The sequence below is a fragment of the Falco naumanni genome, chromosome 4 (genome assembly GCF_017639655.2).
Source record: "Falco naumanni isolate bFalNau1 chromosome 4, bFalNau1.pat, whole genome shotgun sequence".
Lineage (NCBI taxonomy): Eukaryota > Metazoa > Chordata > Aves > Falconiformes > Falconidae > Falco > Falco naumanni.
In genome coordinates this window covers 40,983,106-41,006,074 of record NC_054057.1, presented here as the reverse complement: position 1 = coordinate 41,006,074, position 22,969 = coordinate 40,983,106, and the positions used below count along the sequence as shown (strand labels likewise).

Genomic DNA, 22,969 nt, shown 5'->3' with positions numbered 1-22,969 from the left:
TCTGTAAAGATATTCATTACGTTGTTACAGTACATTGCATTTTCATATTTGAAAACACTTAAAATAAGACATACTTGGAAGCTATCAGACTACTTGCAAGTAAAGATTCACAGCCTCCACACAGCTGAAAGGAAGAGTTTTAAGAAGCAAATTTTCAAGAAAGGGATGTCAAACTTTGTAAGGCAGAGAAGCTCATTATAAGGACAGGTATATAAGCAAAATGCTACATATTTGGTCAAAGTACAGACACACTCAGAAATTTTGTTATAAAGCTGATACAGAACCCATTTAGTAAAATGAATGTGACTCCTTTCCTGTTCCACAAAATTTGCAAGATTCCAAGATACAATGCTGTGTTGAAGGGAAACCAAGCTCTCTCAAAGGCTACTAAGAGAAATCTGCAGCCTTGTGAAGACAGAAATCTGGCTGGAGCATCCACCTGTGATCTAGGACATTTGAGTTCAAGTTCCTCCTTTTTTGTACTTGAGCAGGGACTTAAACATGGGTGTCCCATAACTCAGCTAAGTGCCCTAACACAAGTACACAGACTCCTGGCAGGATTCATCTTGGCTACCTCCAGGTGTCTCTGCACAGGGAATGAGCCAGCCATGACTCCCAGTGTCAGGGGAGTCTCAGATATAACACCTTGTGCTGGAGGAAAGGCTGAGGTCAGGCCACATGAGCAGATACTCCAAAGTGACCACCTTTACCTGTTTAATCTAAGGACACCTTGGGATAACAAGCTCCAGTGTAGCCACCTGTACTGTAGATGGTGACATTTACTTACATCTTCCCAGCTAAGCTTGCTTTTCTTCCTGGCCAATAAATGTTTTATTATTTATACAACTGGACAAGCTTCAGTACAAAAAGACTCATGCAAGATGACAGATATGTATGCTATGAATCTAGCTATATAGGTTTTTAAAAGTGTCCCCTTTTCTATCCTTTTTTTTGTACTAACCTCAGCATTAAACTGATACATAATTCAGGAAATGTGCACTTCAATAATTTTTTTCAGGTCTAGTATCAGTAGCTCTCACTACTAGTAATATTATTAAAGATAATACATAGTATCAATAATAGTCATATCATTTCAGGAATTCTGAAACCATCAATTCTATTTAACCTGAGGAACACCCCTTCATATTTTGTTTACCTTAAGGATGGCTACTTCTCCCCTCTAAGACAACGAGCAAAATGTGAAAGCTGAACATATGCAGGATAAACCAAAATCAGCAGTATATGAAGTTTACCTGGTAGCGATTTTAAAATGATTTCTAGTGCCAGGATTTCTGAATTATGGCAATCGAGATTTTCTCACAGCAGAGAGAAGGCTATTTTTAGCTTACACATATGAATTGAGAGTAGTATAGACTTCACAGCCAATTTGGAGACAGCATCATTATAGGTACTTACCTAAGCTTGATCTTGTGTTAGATCGCTCTATTATCGCATGCTTACTGGGATTGTTTAATACTGAACGTTTGGCAAGTGAGATGTCTGCTGTGACTCGTGTAATTGATATACTGCAAAAATAAAATACAGTAAAATAAAACAGAATGTTATTTATCTTGCAGGGGTGTGGGGAGAAAAAGAGATTCATTTAACAGTAGAAGATGGCTAAGACTACAGGAAAAGAAGTTCTTCTCAGCAGCACAGTATGCTCTGTACACTGTGAACAGAGAAGAAATTTTATTTAACTAATACTGTTGCAAGAACTACTGCTAAGACATCCCCCTTTCTCACAGTACCAACATGCAGTATGACCACTGACTGCAAAGCGACAAGTGTCTGGGAAGAAGCAAGGCAGAAAGAGATCAGAGATGTGCTGCAGAAGATGGGACTTCTCTGGAAGCTACAGGCCTGACGTAGTTAGACTTTGCACCAGTATTCCCAGTATGAATCAGCTGGTTTCTCCTTCCTCTAATTTTGATTAATTTGTTGAAAGGTACCAAATGATAACCTGGCTTACTTTAGCCATATGTATAAGACATAAAGGGATATGCAGACTTAACAGGTAAAGGTAAGGCTTAGCAGAAAACTAGTACAGCCATATAACTATGTTTATTGTTTAGTTTAACATATGTTTTTTCACAGAGCAAGAGTGACCTATAATTTTCCAGAAAGATCCAGTAGTATACACTGGTCACCTAAAAATGGGGACAGCACACAGAAGTGTGCAAATGAAAACCCTGGGCTGTGTATCTGGCAGGCTCAATTTTGTGTTTATGAGAAAAGATGAGCAAAGAAACAAGTGGTTACTTCCAGTTGTTTGCACTGACCTGCTACATAACCTTTGCATATTCTTCCTAGGAAAACAGTTAACTCAGTTTGTTTTGCTTTACAGAGTCAAAATGCACCCTTTGGATAAATTACTTTTCAAATTCTCTGCTGTACTGAGGTTTAGGGGTCACATTTTTCCAGTGCTGAAAGTTAAATCAGATTGACGATATCCCCTTGTTCTTCTTTGTATGATTTTACATGCAATTTAAAAGCAGGAAATGGATTTGCTAAGAACAGGGAGGGCTCCTTCCTAGCAAGCACAGTCAGATGCTGTTCATCTGAAATGTAATCAAAGAGGTCATTTCCCAATGAGCTCAACATGTGTATATGTTTATTTAAAACCCTACAAAATGTAACAAAGCCAGAAGTTAATATGGAAAAACAAAATTATTTGTACAATACTGATTAGTAACATCATTTTGAAAACAGGCATGATTTAACTAAAGCTAAAAACATAACCAAAGATTGTGATTTCTGGCACAGCCCCTCGCAGATAATGCCATTAGTCTTAAAATGAAATCCAACATGTAACGTGGGGTACTCAATAGTTATCTTTATTTGCTAATTGATGAACACTACAAACTTTTACAACATTTTGAGTTTTGTTTTGTTTTTCCTGCCAGTCTTCCTTCCTACACAGAATATAAAATATTTTTTTTCCTTTTTGGGAATTTGAAAAATTGTATTTTTCAAATACGATCATGGTATATTGAATAAAGCTAGATTTATCAGTCTAAAAATACTATTTTTAACTTTAAGATTTTTATTTTTTTTTTTAGTCTTTTTAAGGTCATTTTAATGTCTTCTGAAGTATGTGACAGCAGGAAGAACAAGTCTGCTCTTGAAACAAAGGGTATGTATGTTTATGTAGTGAAACAATTGCAATGAGAGTGGGGACAGCAGCATGGCAGTGAAAGCAGCAGCATGAATCTAAGAACCTCCTGCACAAACTCGTTGAGGACCTTGAGTACAAATTCAGATTGCTACTGAAGTTTAGGATGCTTCAAATCTGCTACCATAGACATCAATTGCATTGAGAGTATTTGTGAATTCACCCTACCACAATTGGATCTACAATTGAAAATTAGATATGCTTTAAAATACTTCAAGACAGAAAGACACAGTAACTTTTTTTTTCTGCTTGCAACACTCACTGTTTTGGTACCTTCCAATTCTGAAGGTACATACGTAAGATTTGAAAACCCTAATACAATGAGGGACTGCTAAGTGGTTAGGTATCAACAACACCATTCTGACAGAGAAAATACCACAGCTTAGACTGCAATGTCTGGTATTTTAAAGAGCTGAAGCTATTGACAGAAAACATCAGGCTCCCTCTTGAAAGTCTGACAGCACCAGGGCAGACAGAATAGTGTTCCTGCTCTGCCCACCTCCAAATGAAATAGAACAGTAACTCAAGTTACAGATACTGTAACAAGACCTTCCTGTTTTCTCAGTTTTTCCACCCAAATGTCAACCCACTAGCACGTATTAATCTGAGGCTCAATCTAATAGCAATATAATCACATGTGGAGAACATACCTTACAACTCTGGTCCATGATGTCTGAATTACAGAACATGCCACTGCTTTTAGAGGCAGATTATCATTTGACATTTGTACTATACTAATACCTGGAGGTTCAAATATCAATCAGGTTGGACCTCACCTAGTACACTGGGGGGGATCAGCTGCAACAGCACTCAGATGAAAACCCAGCAAAGTGTAGCCTGTCTGCTACCAAAGGCGACCATACTTCAGCAAGGTGGGGGACTGCCCCACCCCCCAGAAGTCTTTTTGAGACTTCCTATTATAGAGTCCAGCACTGCTGTCAAACCAAGCTCCCATTCTTGGGGGATCAAGAGTTTGACAATCATATACATTGGACAGTCTGAATCTCCTATCACTCTTCCCAAGTTAGATGCCGCTGTAAGGAACTAGAGCTGAGGAGGAACAGTGCCCCTCGTCAGCTTGTACAGAACCCAGGAAGCACTGATGAAGTATCACTTGAAAAATACTCTAAACTTTCTAAGAGTATATATTTATTACATCTGTAGATAAATACCTAGCAATTTAGAGCGTGAATGTCACAGTCATCAAGATGACATCCTTTTTCCACTCTCAACAAATACATGTCCCTGAACACATCCCACGGCAACACAGCCTGTGTGCTCTGCTGAGGAAATTTAAAAACCACGCTACAGCCCACTGATAAAGGAATTGGCTGCTGTTCCTAATTTTCTACAAAAATTATGTCATTATTTCTTAAAAATCTGGTAGTACCTACACAGGACCTGAATTCCGGTAGATTTGCATTGCAAGGTACTTACCGCCCTTCGAATCTATGTTTTAAAAAATCGAATAATGCTTTTTGCATCATATCTGTTACCTAGAAGCAAACAAACAACAAATTAATAATCACATAAGAAACTCATAATACTCGATGCTAATAATAATATGTAATAAAGTTGCCAGCAAGTCATATCTGAACAGCTGACTGGAATATAATTTGTTCTTTATCTGAATTCTGATACAAACTACAATACAAATAAGCAGCCATCTAGTAGAACTAAAAACTGTCTAGATTTCTGTCTATGATATAAATTGTGTTATGCAGCTTAACGACCTTTGAACACTCAAATACAAATGAAGCGCAACAGCTTTGGCAAATGAAACCATTTTCAACAATCACTTACCTCATATCCCTTCAGAGAAGGCCCCACTAAAACTACTGGTCGCATAGAAGGCACTACATCATAAGGAGGGATGTGCTCTGTCTACAAAACAGAAAAAGCTTTCAGCATCATAGCACCTAGAGAAAGTGTTACACATTACTTACTACATTAGGAACTCTGAATTTCCAGTGATGTCACCAACACAGGAATCATGGATTCATTAACTTTTCCTGAACACTGGTAGTAAAAGATAACGACATACCAGGTTCAGGAATTTCTTTTGAAAAAGCTTTTCTTTGACTTTTGGTTTTCCTGCTGTTTTCGTATTTGCCCTGGATAGCTACAAAACCATTACTTAGGAGACATTCACATGTCCCACTCCACAATTCCTAACTACTAAATTGAAAAGGTTATTTCCAACAGTTAATGATTTGAAACGATCAACTCTAGAGCTGTGACATCTGTTTCCCACAAAAATTTTATGTAGAAAAATTATGGAAGTGAAAAATAAAACAAAAAGGGATGGGAAAAGCATAACACATCTCTTTTTATGCTCAGATCTGCCCACTGTTTGACAAAACATTGTGACACCACTGCAAATTCCCATAGGAGCGCTCATAACCCGACTTCCACATTTGCATCTGCAATTCACTTGCAAATGAAATGAAAATAATGACTGATCAAGCTAGTATTTCTAGAAATTTTTCATAAACAGAGCTTGGGATAGCAATCTTTCCACATTGGGAAGTTCCTGTCACCACCCAAGAATGGATTCGGTTAGTACATTATTCACCAAACTACTTACTGATGTCTCTTGCACAGTTTATAAAAAGTATTTTAAAATATGAAGACAGAAAGACTGCCTGCTTTCAAAGTTTGCAAAAATGTCAATATTGTTAGCAGAATAAAATATAAACAAATTAAACTGGGTTCTTTAATAAATGGCTATTCAATATGTATCACCAAGAATGAGTGTTATCAGGAAGAGTTCCTGTTTGTAAGAGAGGGGTTGGTTTATCTTTGTCTTGGGAAAAATGATTGAAATCCAAACCCAGGAACATGTAGGTGATAAGGAAAAAGGTATGCCAGATTTGTTCTTCAAAGGTCTGCACAGTATAAATACATCAGTCAAGGTCACAGAATACAGTCATTGCTCCTTGTTTCAGTACTCAACGTATCCCAAGGTGTTTCACAATAACATTAAAGTAAGTATATACATTTGGAAACACAAAAACACAAAGACATACATTAATACAGTAACAGCACAAAATGCTACACAAGCAGCAGTCTAAAGCAGTCTAAAACAAGGAAAACATTTTTGTGAATGTTTTTCAACATAATTTATCCTATTTTTTGTTACCTGTAGTTTCACCAGATAATTAGTAACATAAGAATGAACAGCAGTGCCCAAGGCATCATAAGCACGTGAATTTCTTTTACATAGTGCAGAATCTGACTCAACACATTTCAAAGCAAAACCCTGCAATTATGCTGTGCCAGTATCAAAATGCAGCCCTCCACTGTTCTTGCTATTATTACTAATAACCTGATAAGCCTATTAAGAGACAGATCTTAAGAAAAAATCATTACAGATGTGTAAGTGCTTATAGCATGAACATCCTGATCTAACAGATCTTTGTCTTAATGTGGCTGACTCAACCAAAGGTATTCATGCCAGAAGTTACCCAGCTATTTGAAAATTAGGGAAAGCACAGAAATTTCCTTATTTGATGGAATATGGGGTATTTTTAAAACCTATTCTGTCGAAACAGGCATTTTTTTGTCTAATCTTTACAGCCTGAAGTAATGAAGCTGTCAGCAGAGAACCGAGTAAAAGCTATCTGACTGAAGTATTCAAGTTCTTTAATTTAGCATTAGAGAATCTAGTATTTTCTAAGGGACTAGCACCGAACTATACAGCTTTCACTTGCAGATTCAAGCTCAAACATGAACTTGGAATAAAGACTAGCACAGTTTTGAGCATACAGCTTTTGCTCAGTGGTTTAACTATATACGTTAGTTTAGGATGCCCATCCAGTATCTACTGTAAAGGTCAGTATTACAAAACCTACTATAATCAGCAATTATTCTGATATGGAAGAAAAGAGGCCCCACAGAATGGAGAGATGGGACTAGCCACCATGATGGTCCAAGGTGGTTCATCTAGAAGCTGCATCTTCGAAAGATGCTTATGTAGATAGCATCCGATACATGTCAATGTGTATTATTCCTTCTTACCATTTATTTTTGGTTATAAATATGATTAAGTAAGAAATTACTCAGAAGCAAGAAACTTCTATTGATTTCCATAGTAGGCTGTGAATGACATTGTACTTAACAGACCCTAATGAAGCAAATACTGGTGACTTTGGAAATGAGAAGGATCCTGTATTATTTAAAAGAGTTCAAGAAAAAATTAGAAAAAGAAAAGCATGTATTTACTAAATGTGAGAGCACCCACAGCATGGGCAATAGTGTCACTTGGCACTGTTTGTAAGCACTGTAACAGTCTGTTGTTACCTGTAGATTTAACTGTGTGGTTAAAAATATGTAAGTAAGAGCTAAGAAGACTAAAGATTTTTTTTTTTTTTTTTAAAAAAAAAGTAGTAACGTGGTATTCTACTGCATAGTTTGACTGCAACCTAATGTCTTGATGATTTATTCCAGCAAAGAACCTAGAAACTTACTGCAGTTTGCTGTAACAGGATGCCAATTGCATAATTCTGTAGTTATCTGGGTTATGCATGGAAAGACATTGGCTCTCCTGGGAACCACCAGTACCATTTCGAATAGCTGAGATACTAAAAAAGTCTGACTGATGGATGGCAAGAACATTTGGCTGATAATTTATACATGACAACAGGAGAAACTCAAAGTAAACCGTCAAAACAAGTATGCATTTTTTCACTGGTCTTGTCCACCTATTTTGCATCTAGTGAATTAGAAGTTTAACCACTGACTAAATTAAAAATACAACAGTTTTGACTATCTGTTTTCTAAGCACAATCTGAGTATCTGATTAGATTCCAATACTGATTTCAATAGACTGAGTTATAAGGAAAAAAAAAACAAAACACTTGAGAAAGACAGAGATGGAAAGAGTAAGTATGCACTAGAGAGGTGAATTACATGGATTTGTTAGAAATTTCTCAGACTTTTAGAAGGCCTAAATGTGTCCTATTATTCCATCAAAAAGGGAAGTACTGTAGCTGAGTTTAACCGACATGCTGAACCTGGGAGTGTTTGTTTTCCTGTACTGAATCCACTAACAGCTCGATACATTTCTTCCTTAATTCTGTAACAGCTGCATTGTTAATCTGGGGTAATAATGCTAATGATGCCAGTGGCAGGATAAACACAGGTCATGTTGATACGCACTTACCGATTTCTGCTTCTGCTTAGCTACAGCAGCATGGAAAAGAAACAAAGAACAACAAAGCATGCATGTTATTGGCTTGTCAAAGGACGCAGACAGTTAACAGGACTAGAAATGTGACGCAGTGCAGGTGAGCAGGTGGACAGATGGGAGCTTGGAAGTCGGTGTTACCTTCTTAAAGAAGGGCATTCTTTTCTCTTTGGAGTGGGGTGATGTTACACTGTTTGCACTGGGTTTGGGGGAGCGATGGTTTGCTGGAATATCATTTTCTTCTGCATCTAAGCCAGTGGCATCTATGTCTATAGCTATATACAGACAAACAATTCAGAATTATCAGATGACAGGGAAAGATAGGTTAAAAAGGAACTAACAGGTAAAGAGAAATAAAACTGTCCAGAGTAATAAATAAAGAAAAAAACAACCTGAAAAGTCAACCATGAGTACAAAACACAATAAAACAAAGGGAAAAATTTACAGGTGCAGTACATTAGGATTAGAAGACAGAAGGCAATCTGTAACAGCCACTATAATATTTTCCTCTGACCCCCTTTTACTCTGCTACACCAGACATACAGATAATTACAAAAGAGAGCAATGGCCAAATTTGTTCTTGTTACACCAGTGTAAATCCAAAATACTTCACTGGAATAGGTAAGATTTTCACCAACATAAACAACAGAACTTGGCCAACAACATTTGAGTTATTTTATAGCAATAAACACTAATTCAAAATGGGTATCATCAACTGAAATTTGAAATGTCACTAGCATGTCTATAGGAAATCAAGAAACAGAAGAAAAATCACTTTTGAAGACAAAATCAGCCTGATACTGGTACAATAGTATCTGCGTTTATCTCAGGTGGACTACAGTTGGCATTTTTAAACGTTTTAACTAAAAATGCACAGTAGTTGAAAAGATATATTTATTAGAAATAATAAAATCAGACCTATTAATACCGAAACTAAAAAACAGTGAGTAGCATAAGAAAAGAGATTGATCCCAGCTTGTCTCAGAGACCTGAAACCTGTTACAAAAAGTGAGGATGTATGTAGGGCAAAATGGAAGTGAAGACAATAAACCACTGCTGTTCAACTTCTACCCCAATAGAATACACAATGCTTATACCATAAATATAAAATCTTTACCTCCTTGAGCAAGTAACAACAGTTTAAGCAATAATCACCATGGACTCAGAAACAAATACATTTACAAAATGCAAAGCCATGTTACCCTGAATGTTGTGTCCGACAGGGACTTGCTAACTACATCTGAAACAAAACCAAACCAATCAACCAAAAGAGCTTTCTTGTTTACAATGCTCAACCCTGATCTTACGTAATGTATTAAAATATGTAATAAAATTTGTCTTCAAAAAGCAAGTATGTACACAGTAGTGATCCACAAACATGCTGTACGTCACCCTCGTGTGTAAAAGATCTTTACCCACCTCCTGACACACTCTGGTAGCACACCCTTACCTTGCCGTGCCATTGTGTCAAACTGAATCTAATTCTAAGATCTGCAAGCTTTATAATTTGCATTTAATTTATCCAAAGCCATTAATTAATCATCGCGAACTATTATGAAACCACCTGAGTGACCTTTCAGCTGCTCGATGAGTGGGACATCAACTAATACAGTGGCATGTGCTGTTAAACAACAAGTAAGTATTTCTGTCAAGCCTACGTGCAGCTACTGATTTAAAGAGACATTTGGGACAGTGATCTCTTCCTTTGAGTGAAGTATATTTTCCCATTTGAATTAGCCACAGATCTAACGTGGCTAATCCTTGAGTTACAGAACCGTGCCTTTGAGCCTGCTCTTGCCAGGAACACCTGTGAGTAGATTCCCCACCCTGTTTCTGTACTCCTGCTCCTAAAACCAGCCACAGAAATCACATAACATTTTCTTCTAGCAACACTGTTCCTTCACCCTCTTCATAAGTATAAAAAGAACATATTATCTTTTCTTGAATACAGGCCAGCACAGATGCTATAAATCACTCACAATAAGGCATGTTAAAACCCCTTAGGTTTTATATTCAACAAAAATAATCAGTAAAGAAAAATTAAGGTTGTTAAGCTTTTCCTGTAAAAAAGAAATGCAGCATTTGATCAGATAGACATCAATATCTCCTTTTTTCATTCTGAGTCTTCACACTATGCAACATCTTCCATGATAATTCTTTTACTATTAATTATCTTCAGTTCATTGGGGTTTCTTTCCAAAGTAGTCTTCACCATTATCTTCATCCTGTTTGGTGGTCCATGAGGACTATATGGATTGATTACTATATCAATATAGTATTATTTAAATGGCTATGAGCCTCCTTTTAATTTGTTCTTCACCAGTTCTTAATCTTGTTGGTTTTATTTTTGTGACACTATTTTATATTGAAAAGAAATCCCTGACTCAAAGTCAAAAAACAAACCTCTTCAACTCATTAAATAATTTATGTATTTGTCATTTATTATACTTTCAAAAAGAGGAGGCCTGGGAGTAACTGTTGAACTCTACCTCAAACTCACTTAAGTTCTTGTGTTAGTCACAAATTCTGCCTCTTTCACCCTTCTTGGGATGTTTTAAGCAAAAAAAAATAATACTGCAGACCCAAAATCTTAACATCATAGAATAAGCTAATATGCACTATTCCTAAATATTCTTCAGATTTTCAGTGTATCTGAATAAACTTCATCAAATTTCCTTCTTTCTCCAGAAAACCATGTTCCTGAAAACTACTGTCTGAAGAAACGATTCACGCAATGAATGCTAGCATGCTAGCATGGCTAGCAATCGGTCAGTTGGTAACCTAAGTATGCTGTCTGTTCTCTTACCTCTTAATTCTGTGCAACATTCTAGAAATTTAGTACGTACTGATCTCCAAGTGTTTCTAGGATACAAAAGAATATTATAGCATTTCAGATGCTCTAACTAGAAAATTACAAAATATGTCCATGGACACTTTTACTGCAAAAATACAGTTGTTGAAAAAGTGGGCCGTAACAGTAAATGTGACAGTTTAAAGCCACTGTAAAATAAAAGATTAAGGTGTGTTCTACAGACTTGTGATGGACACAGATAGTAAACTAAAGATGTAATTTTCAAAGAACAAGAGAGGTAGGGAACTTGAGTAGAATTTTGATAAAAAACCTGCAATTGTAATAAAGTTGGTTGTTACAAACAAATTGGTGGTTTCCCAAGAAAGCCAGATTTTTCAATCAATTTAATCAAATGAAGCTACCACCACAACTTGATTAACTACTCTGTCTCTCTCTTAATGCCCATGTAAATACTTAAAAACCTTCAGGGTCACTTAAGATGCCTGCTCTGTAGACTAGGCTCCACATAAACTTGTATGATTGCAAAATACATGCCTCTGCCTCAGTAGACAAGGTACTAGCAACATTATTATTTTCTGATTTTGAGCATTCAAAATGTACATTTTCTCTCTCAGGAAAAGATAAAACATCCAGCAATGCAGCAGCTGAATTGAGTATTCTTTTTTTACTCTTCTGCTATGCTTTTTTGAAGGAGCTAATGCCAATTTCCTCCACCAACTCGTGATGTATTTGCTTCATACCTCTTGAATCCAACCTAACTAAAGTTAAATCTGTCTGTTGATGCTCTAAATACAAAACAGTATTTGTGAAAAATTTGTTACAGAAGGCAAAAAAATCCAGTATGCTAGAATTATGGGAAGAACATCCTCATTATCAGGATTGTGAAACTAAAGGTTCCTGTTGTAAAATAATGGTGCTCTTGATGGTACTGCAGAAACCTCTTTGGAATTTTTATTCTTATTGCCGTTTTTTCCTCCGGTACCAGAAGGTATTTCTTGTTCAGCAGGAGTGCTCAGACCAGACCAAACCTCTAACTGTCCTACTGCAATGCAGTCTCATCATTTTATTATGTCTTTGCTGTAAAACACCATGGTAAGAGCAGAGAGGGAATTTTGTGCATTGCTAACAGCCCTATCATTGCCTAACTTGCTGGCATTGGTTCCATTACTGCAGACCTACCCAAAGCAGCCTTACAGGCAACACAAGCACCCAACCTTACACCTATGAAGTACAAGGAATAAGAAAAACAGGACTAAATGCATATGAATTTTAACAGATTAGGTGCATGAGTCTGTAAACCAAAGGGTTCATGACCTACTCACCAGATGATGGAGGCGTCGATTTTCTGGAACTAGGAACGATGTCACCCAAACTGGATGAAGAGTTTCCTCCTGATTTACTGGAGTAAAGCAACATATTAGTTTGAAGTTTCATAGCTTTCTCAGTATTTACTCTAGGTTATTTATTACCTGCCTTCAAAATGAGCTGCTTAGCCAAGAGACAAACAGTATTTCTGGCAGTGGTATAAAATATACATCTTGCACAAAATGTATGTACATTTTGAGGGCTGAGGAACTGCAAACATCAATCATGCTCCTTGTTCTGCTGTGCAGCTTCATTCTGCTCTCACTACCTTGTGATGTTAATGAGATCCAATTATTAATGTGGCTACTGATACACTATTATTAATATTACTATCCATTACTAAGACCAATTCTTAAGTCAGTGAGTGAATCTATTTCCTTTAGCAGAAGAGTTATTGATAGCTCCCTAAGGAAAATGCCAGTGTGTTTGCCTAACATCTTTTCAATTTAATTAAAGTACAAATTATTTTGCTATGTCAATACAAGGTAGGACTTAGGAAAAAAAAAAAGCATCTCAAACAAAGACAAAGCAGTCTAGTGTTTTGTCAAGTTCTGCTTTGTGAAAACCTACGCAAGTTGTGAAAATGAAACAGTATTTTTAGTAATTTTATTTAAGTTACCATAACGAGAAAAGCAATGAAAAGAATGTAAGAGAGGCTATTTCACTCTTCAAATAATTAATGTGGTAGTACTAGTTTCAACTTCCTCCAACTTAAAATATTGATAAAGTACTAAGTAAATGCGTTTGTGACATCGGACAGTATTATCTCCAGTGAGGAGTTCTGCAGAATGCAAGCCTTCACAATTGGGAAAGGGACCAAATCACTGGGTCAGATATGGCTGTATCAGAAGCATCAGGAGAGAGATAAGGAACCTGACACCCTCCTGCTGAGTACAGCATACTCCTGGGAAAGGCATTTCACAGGTGGTGAATGTGGCTGAGCACTGCAGAATCCTGGTCTCCTCCTAGCATAGCTTTTCAAACACTGCTGCCCTTCCTACCGAAGTAGGAAAGCCCTTCTGGCTTCCCAAATGTTTCCCAGCTGTTTTCTCACTTCCAGGTCCATCCCACTCAAGACGTAGTGGAAATACTTATTTCCTGTATACCCAAAGGGAAGTAAGTGGCATTTACTTCCACATGTGTTGATGTCTGGAAAACTACCTTATTAAGAACTGTACAGTGAAAACTACTTTATTTAAAACTCTACAGTAAAGATGACATTATTATCACCTTACAATATCATTCAATACATTCAGATACTGAATCTTTGTGTTTATGTAATGATGGCTGCAGTCAGAGACAACAGACTACCTGACATGAAACTTCCATCATAAAATGCAGTATTCTTTAAAGCTTTATTTGCAGAAAATGAATTTGAGAAGATCAAAACATTTTTTTCCCTAAGAGCTAACTAACAGGCACTGGCTTCAGTTTACAAATAAATTAATCTTAACGTTTGCTGCAATTTCTAAAATCAGCTTTAAAAGTGTTTAGAAATTGTAAGACCATGAAAACAAGTAACAAATGCTAAAGAATTTAGAGACTGATTTTAAAGTAAAAGAAAAATTGTTTGCACATAGTAAATGTACTAGCTGCAATGTATATTTGAAAATATTTTATAAAAATAAAATGGAATAATAATGATTGTAGGCTGCCACAGACCACCTATCTAAATATCTACTTTCTCTCTCAAGTGGCAATGACATTAATTACATAAATAGGCATTACTTCACAGATTAAAATGTTTCTAGCTGCCAATTACAATAATTAAACAGAACTGTAGCATACACAGCATTAACTTCCAAGTCCTGTTACAGTCAATGCTACTTTTTTAATGATTTGTTGTTATTACCTGGAGTAGAATTTTCCTTGTTTTGCCTTTTGTTCATGCTGCAGCCTCATGTTTTCTAGTTTGACTGGGCTTGGTATGAATCCTATTTCACAGCCTTCTTTTACCAACCGTCCTATCCACCAGTCATTATTAAATTTCTACAGATAAAAAAAAAAAAAAAAGTCATATTCTAAGAACTTATTATATTTGGGATCATTCTGTTATTATTTTTAATTTGCAGCTAAGCCATTTTATGTAATTCTTCCCTGCAGTTAATCACTGTACTATGTTATTATGGCAATGAAGAATTGTGGTAATATTCAGAAATACATTAAAATAATTATACCTTGCAAATTATTCAAATGCTACAGTACTTAAGCAGAAACCTTCCTTCACAGACTTCATGACTCTCCCTGGCTTTTATAGCCACCCATTTCAACATCTTTTATTTTTTTCAGCTTCACAGTCTTTTCCCCTCATACGAGAGAGCTGCTTTTGTTTGCCCTTGATGTTTCCCCTTGGTGGACACCAAAGATTTCTTCTGATCTGATCCTAACCGCTGCAACCATTTTTACAGCTCTGTAGTAATCTATTTTTCTTATTCCATTATATTCAATTCTATATTTAAATAAAAAATACTACTTCTAAAACTCCCTCACTTCTCTGAACTCACTAAAATCTTCTAAATATGGCTACAGTCCACTGCTTATATACGTTTCGCTGCATAGAGCTCATGCGATCTGCATCATAAACATATTATGATAGGTCCACAAGGAATGGATATCTTTGGATAACTAAAAACCCCTTACAATTATACAAAAGCACAAGATAGCTGAAATATCTTTAATTTCATATAGATGAAATTCAGTTAACAACTATACATACAGGGATTTTAATTTGCTTTTTTTTTGCAGAGGTCCGTAAAGCAGAACTATTTGCTTTTTCCTTTATTATTTATTCACCATTTTTGGAGAACAGGTCACTGTTATGTATGGCCCCACATGAAATTACTCTAGGACAAGGGTCCTCAAACTTTTTAACCAGGGGGCCGGCACGCGGATGCAGTGGCAGGCAGCCATCTGCGGCTGCTTGGTTTCCCCCCCCAACCACCAGCGGGGGGGGTGCGGGGGGTTCTGTAAATACCAGGGGGCCGGATTGAGGACCCTGGGGGACGTATCTGGCCCGTGGGCCATAGTTTGAAGACCTCTGATCTACGAGTTCCACAGGAATAACTACTGTCAAATAGGAATTTTGGATAATTTGGATTATTATTTATGAAACTGTAAGAGAACATCTGAATGAGAAGATGCCTTCTTGAATCTGAAGCTAGGAATGTAGATAATATAGTGCATGTTTAATTATTTAGTAAGTGTTTTTAACAAGTGTACAGTTAGGAATAAAAGGAATTAATTTCCCCAAGAATACGATGTTGGTGGATCAATGATACACAACCTAAATCGCAGTATTATCTTCATTCTGGCTACTAGAGAAATTTTATGATGATTGAAAGAAATGTTAAAATATTAGCTAAAAAAAAAAAAAAAAAAGATTTAAACAGACACACTTTTAAGCTCATAAAATATAAGGGGATCTATAACATTCATCCAACAGGATGCCTTTATGAGTAAGAATACCAACATTTAATAGGGAGCTAATCTGGAATAGCAGTTTCTCAAAGCTGTAATAAGACTCACACATTGTTAAAATCGTAACTCTTCATTAGAAAAAGCTACCTCAAGACAAGCATGTGCATTTAAAATATGTTGGATAATATAGGCGGAGCAAGACTAGCAACTGAGTCATTGGAGGTTGCCATTATATGGATCCGCTCCGTGGTATACATGAAGTCTGCAGAAGTAGTATCACTAACTTGGTAAAAGGAAGAGATAGATAAGTAAAACCACCATTAAATTACAATCTGAAAAGCCACTACTTTTTTATGCTGTCCTACAGTACAACAGACTACTATGCAACAACACTGATTTTATTGTAATTGATAGAAATGCTAAAACCGTAAGAATTTTTTATTTGCACAAAAATAAAGGCATGTGGAATTCACTCCTGCAAAGTCTCAAAGCTAAATGCTGTGCTAGGATATGAAAGGGAGGATAAGATACTTCTACAAGTAAGTAATACCACACACAATACTTTCTTATTTTGAAAAGCAATAGCAGAAATCTTGGTAGTGAGGTGTCCAGCTCTCAAGGTGCTGGCTGGGATGAGTGATTCTCTGTAACTCATCTGTGCTTGAAGTACCAAGGGAAACACAATTATGAATTAAATGCAAAGCAAAATTATGGCCGTGCATTAAAGCCTCAAAAAATTCAGGAGTGACTAAGAAGCAGTGCATGTTCCTTTATGCAGGAAGGAATCCTTCATCTTCGTACGTGCTGAGTTCTCATGAATGTAACCTCATAATGAAAATAAATTTCCCTCACAATTACTGCAGTACTTTTCACTTGAACGGAGGTTTTTCTTGTTTGAGGCCCTCTCAGCAGCACAAATTGAATACTCCTCGCAGACAAGAAGAGGACAGCATTGATCCAATACAGCATTACTATGCAGGCAAAAGTTACTGGGTATTAACTTAAATTTATTTATTTGTAGCAACTAGTTAAGTAGAAAATATAAAAACAGCACTGCATTTTATAGTCAAATATGGTTTTTTCACTTCTCATATGCAAAAATAATTATAGGAAGTACCAGAATTGCTGAAGGCACAATATCTGATGGGATACAGAGCCCTGGGCAGTGCGCAGGGCATGGCCAAGGAAGATGGAGGGAGAGGATGCAGCTGTGCAGGGAAGGGCTGCTGCTCAGGGCACCCTCCTGAAGAGGCTGAACATGCACAGACGTAACAGATGCCACCAAACACAGGACCAGAGACTCCCAGACAATGTTCGACTCCTTGCGGAGCTCTTCCCACCTCTCCATCCCAGTGGTGGACCTGGCACAGGTGCAGAGTCACTTCCGCAACCCAGCTCTGGCCTAGCATCGCTGGACAGTCAACTTTTGTTAACTGCTTAGACAGAAAACCAGGTATTTTTAAAGGCAAATCAGTGCAGAGTGCCTGTTCTATTACACCTGAAGCTGCAAGAACATTTTAATCTGTTTTTTCCACTTCTCAGCACTACATGCAGCCATAGACAATGTAAGAACTCAGCTGAGCTAAGCTTCCTTTCAAGGCACTTCTGGAGATCCAGAAAACTTCAGGAAACTTTTTTTTCCCCCCTCATTTCCTCCCATGCCTATTTCCACCTGAGACTAAGCTGTGCTGTAAGGAAAAAAGCATAAATTCTAACAGAAAACCTGCTAACACCGTGTTTCTGGTTCATATGGAAACAGGGGAAACACTTGACATGAAGTCTGAGATTACCACCTGGTTCAAAATGCAGATGGAATATATGACTAAACAAAATCATTTTATCTAACCAAACTGAGCCATATTTTCCAGTGTTTCCAGACTCACCAGAGAATACTGATGATTTTCTTTTGCCAAGACTCTGTGCCTGCTCATCTTTACTTTCGTCAGAAGACAGAGGGGCAAGCAATTCTTTTGTACTAGCATCAGACAGAAAACATATTTTCTTGACTACGTAACAGCCTGAATCCAAATTATCCCTTTTTTGTGTGTTTAATGGAAAATTATGAAAATTAGTCATCAGTATGAAGGCACCAGTAGTCCATTTATTGTGTTTCTGTAGTCTCTGTCCACCTGTATTTATACCTTTGTATCAGGAATGTTTCTTGCTTCTGCAGAGCACCTGCACAAGCAGAATCACTGTGCACCATCGACTATAACTACTGAGGAATTTTCTGATAATATAAAATGGGACAAAATTTAACTTCAAATGCATGGCTAAGTTGCTCTGATCCTTAAGTTAACTTTCAGGTTGTTCTGCTATAAATTTCCATTTCCAGATGGACCACTTTGTGACAAAACACAATGGAATATGACCAGAAGCTGGGAGATCTCATAAATTGAGGGAATCATTCAGAAAGAAGCAGCGGGCTTCTAAGGTGGACCTGTATGGGAAAGTTACCAAGTTATTTGCTTTGGATTGTCTTGCAAGGAGCAGAGAAAGAAAACAACTGTAGGTATTTGAAATTGTAAAACCTGAACATTTTCCAAGGAAAAATAAAGAAAAAGAAACCAATGCAGCAAATGCAAAGTGCCTTTTTTGACAGCTGCTATGATCTTGAAACATCACATCAGTTCTTCAGTATGTAACTTAACAAAAGGTTGTCTGTGCTAGAGAAGTAACTTCAGTGAAAAAAAGGGAGACCTGAGGATTTTGAGGTTAATCGAGATTGAGTCACATAAAAGGGATTCAAAGGAATCAACCCTTGGCTGCTGAAGCACAATGAACCCTCAGAGTACTAGAATAGTAAATGCCACAAATATTATATCGTTGAATATGCAGATGTCAATTTTTAACACTCTGAGTAAGTGATTTTTACTAGGGAAGAAAAGCACTTGCTTTTCAAACTTCATTAATTTGATTGTAAGTATTTTGTGCCATTGCTTTTACAAGAAGAGTGTTTAAAAGAACATTGAGTTCCTTATCCTTATACATGGTTACCTTATTTATGTAACATTTGCATAGTGCTTTGACATTGTGAAGTATTATCTTGATGTTAGGAAATAGTAGCACGATTACTCAAGTAGACCCTTAAAGAGAGATTCACCTGCTCCTCTAGCTTTACTTACTTCTTTAACATGAAGAAAATCTTTAGCCTCAAATGAGATGGCCATGCCTGGGACTGGAACGTCGTCATCATGAGCTGCACTGTACCCAACATTTGTCCGAACTGCAAATGCAACAGGTTTTCCCTGCAAAACAAAAGAAAAACAGCATGAAGATTTCCCTCACAAAACATACATATGTACTAACATACACATAGAGGATGACTCCTGTAGGTTATCTTTTAAAAATCGGAACAGTTATAGAGAACTCTCAAAGCATCCATGTAAAACATCCTGAAGTATCACGTTTACTTACCTCAGTTGTTTAACATCAACACATTTGATAGAATACAGTATCTTTTTTTCTAGCTACTAGTGGTCTGATTAATTTTGGGATAAGTCAAATCAGTAATTAGAAATCATGTACTGGCTGGCAATCCATATGCTATGCTCAGCTTGCAGTTCTGCTGCCACATTTGTCAAGAGTTATGGAGCAGCACATACCAGCTCCCAAACAGTCTTCAGGGAAATCACAAATTAGCAGGAGCAATGCCAGCAGCTGCCAGTGACCCCTAAGCAAGACATCTCACTGCAGAGCCATTCTGAGAGTGCAGTAATGTGTCCTCAGATGATCACGTTGTTAACAAATACCAGTGTCATGGTTTAACCAAAACCAGCACAACCAGCCAGAAAAACATTTGTTCGTTCCCATAACTCATACTACAACCTATACTTGTAGTTGGTATCAGCGAGTTATGGAATTTTCCTAAGTTTTATTTTGAAGCAGCAGTTGCAGTTAAGAGTCAGTGGCCCCCCTGCCCCGCAGCTGCCCTCCAGCCTCCTGCACAGCTTCTCCTTCCAAGCCCCATTGGTGCTGAACACCCTTCTGCACAGGTATGGTTAAGCAGGTAGTAAAAGCTGCCATCCAGTTCAGCCCAGCCTACAGCTATAGAGGGCTTTGTCTTCTCAAAGGCACAACCAGAATACAGAACAACCTTTATTCTGGTTTATTCTACACCAAACAACACCTTAAGCTTGTTCTCCCGACAGAGGATATCACACAGTATCCCTGGGACCCACTGTTGTCCTACCCCAGGTTAAACTTTTAGCACACCCCAAAATCCTCCATCCAGACTGCTCTTATGATCTAGTCTGAAGACCCTATACACTACGCCTGGTAAAATAATTTTAAAGACAGGAACTGAGTCTCAGAGGTGCTCACGAGTGAGTGAGGAAGGCATGACATAATTTCTAATCTTAATATATACTAAAACTTCTACCAGAAAACAATTTTAGCTTTATTAGTTGGTATTCATCATCACTTCGGCTTTGCTAAAAATATGGTACTTTGCTAAGATGACAAGCAAAAAGAAATGTATCTCATTTCCTATGGAAGGAATTGCTTCCTTTTGTTCTTGAAAAAGAGGATATGAAAACACATCCCCTACTTCATGACAGCAAACCTAAGTACCTGAAACCAAAAATGGTGTTGTATTTTTCTGATTACCAAAAAATCCCTGCCTGCTCCACCCAGGATTACTCTAACAACTTGCACAGTGCTAGAGAGCAGAAATCCGCCACATTAGAATTATTTATATATCTTACTCATTATTTTATCATGTGTTTTAAAGACAGTATCATACCACCTGGCCTGGAAAGGACAGTTGGAAATAAAGGGAGAATAGGTTCCCTACTGCTTAATTTAAGTCTAATGTGCTGCAAAAGCCACAGGGTTCCAATGAAGCAGATTTTAGAACTTCTTAAATAGGCCTGTATTTGAATGAACTACCACGGTCAAACAACTTACATCTAAAGTGCACATTCTGGGAACGCTTTTTAATTTAGGAGGAGAAACAAGCTCTTTCACAACAGTGGGGTCAAAAGAGTCTCTGTGTCCAGAAGTGAAACTGGTAGTTTCAATGGAAGTAAATTCTGGAAGGGGACCACAGAATGGCCTTCACGTTTATGTGCTATTCTGGATCTAAATAAATATTTGTACATAGAGATGAGCAGGAAATGATTGGAAATAGATTTTACTCTATTCTGTCTGCTCCTTCTTCTGGAATTAGTGGAAAAATCTTTAGAATTGTAAGAAAGGTTGGACAGAATGGCTCTGAAGACTGAAACTGGAACCATTTAACAGACACTTATTTAACTGGAAAGCCTATGGCAGACTAAAAAATCAAATACACCTGAATATATTTACGGGTTGAAATTACACATCCCAAGAGTTCCATGTCATCTGTGGTGCTTAGCCTCAATTAGAATATTGCAAATAGTCGACTGCTTTTCTTTCCAGGTCACCTGTTCTAAATCAAATAATAAATAAATTAACAAATTAAGAGTACTATGTGGAATGTAGCAATAAAATAAATTGACGGTAATCTTTAAACTGTCTGTTTTCTTTCAACAAGAAAAATCCTATTGCTCTTGGAACATGCTGCAGACGTCACTCAATAGATACAGGTTATATAAATAACTTGACTATATTTGCACTGTGCAACAGAAGAAAGTTCAAATCAGAAATAATTTTTAAAAAATAAGAGACAACTGGTATGTGGATCAAATTCATCCATTAACAGGAAAAACATGTAGAAAAATATGTGTAACAAGAGGGAACTGGTTTAGATTTTACTAGATGTTCTTACTAGCTTCTCTCCTGTGTTAGAAAATGATAGCCACACTTTTTTTATACATACAAAAACCACATTAAAAAAAAGCAATAGCTGGCTTAACTCATTGTATTGGGCATCTTTCTTATACCCTGAACTCTTCTAGTGTGCTGCAAAAGGAGTTTAGGCACCTAACAAAAATTTCTGGACACCAGAATGAAAGGTATGTAAATATTAGCCATCTATGTCCCTTAATAAGTCAACCTTGTCATGATACAGATGAACTGTTAGAAGGGCATCAAGATATGATTATGCATTCATGATTACACTTCTGAAAATGGGCATTCGTAAGAATCACCGTACAAAAACCAAAATTCAGTGATTCCCCCACATCAGTTTAAAAATCTTGCAGTGTTGAAGCAACTCTGGTACAGCCACTTCCTAGAAGCCCAAATTCGTGTCTTATTCAACTCCTCTACAATTCTCTCAGTTGTTACTAGCACTCAGTTACCCTACATACAAGGTACCGAACTATTACAGAATTAGGAAGGCCACAAAGGAAAAAGCAGTCACATAGGCATCAAATTCAGTGATACCATGTATCTTCCTTAAAAATAAAAGAAAACATGAATTACTTTGTTTTTAATATTCACACAAACCCCCACAACTTCCCTGAATTTAAAAACTACAGATTAACAGAGTTGATGCTTTCTATGCTATTACTCATTTCAATACTGAAAATACAGATATGAATAAGCATTAAATTGTCGAACCTCCTAAACAGTAATTCATCATTAAATAGTACCATGGAATAAATCATTCATTGTTATTAAGAATGATCTTTTTGTAAAGCATAGTAAACTGTCATTGTAGAAATGTACCAGAACAAGAATGGAAATATTAAGGAACCATCTTTGTCAAATACTGATAGAGGGGATAATATGCCCGGTTATCCACTCTCATATTTGCTATATCCTCTAGCAAATATAAAATACTTAACAGAGTACTGTGACTTTTAACAGTATCAATGGATGAAAGACTTTAGGCTGACTAAAACCTTCAAAATCTCTGCTGCACTGCAACAAACAGCGATCTTCTGCAAGTTAATGTCCTTGACATACTTCTTAGAAGTGATCTAAAATTTCCTATTAGAGGGCAACAACTGACTACCAAATAAAAAAGAGAAAAATGGAAACTACTCCAGAACTATCTTAATATGAAAGCTAAGTTGCAGGTAAAAAATCCTCTGTCATTTCCTGCCATCAAAAAATTAATGTACAATTCTCGAGCAGAAAAACA

General features: G+C 36.9%; 1 protein-coding gene across 16 annotated transcripts in view; it reads right to left on the bottom strand.

Moving 5' to 3' along the window:
- Window positions 1-22,969, bottom strand: part of CACNB2 (calcium voltage-gated channel auxiliary subunit beta 2) — a 253,729-nt gene that overhangs the window by 23,047 nt on the left and 207,713 nt on the right. For 13 of the 16 annotated variants that reach the window (XR_005827445.1, XM_040590894.1, XM_040590892.1 and 10 more), the window contains 7 exons: window positions 19,083-19,205; window positions 14,393-14,529; window positions 12,498-12,574; window positions 8,505-8,638; window positions 4,979-5,059; window positions 4,613-4,671; window positions 1,417-1,526 (listed from right to left, as the gene is read on the bottom strand). Coding sequence is in view for 15 of the 16 variants with exons in the window: in XM_040590894.1 (XP_040446828.1) it covers window positions 1,417-1,526; window positions 4,613-4,671; window positions 4,979-5,059; window positions 8,505-8,638; window positions 12,498-12,574; window positions 14,393-14,529; window positions 19,083-19,205 (721 nt within the window). In the remaining variant the exon portion in view is untranslated. Of the gene's footprint in view, window positions 1-1,416; window positions 1,527-4,612; window positions 4,672-4,978; window positions 5,060-8,339; window positions 8,360-8,504; window positions 8,639-12,497; window positions 12,575-14,392; window positions 14,530-19,082; window positions 19,206-22,969 lie in introns of all 16 variants that reach the window. The other 3 variants (XM_040590884.1, XM_040590885.1, XM_040590887.1) reach the window with 1 other exon arrangement.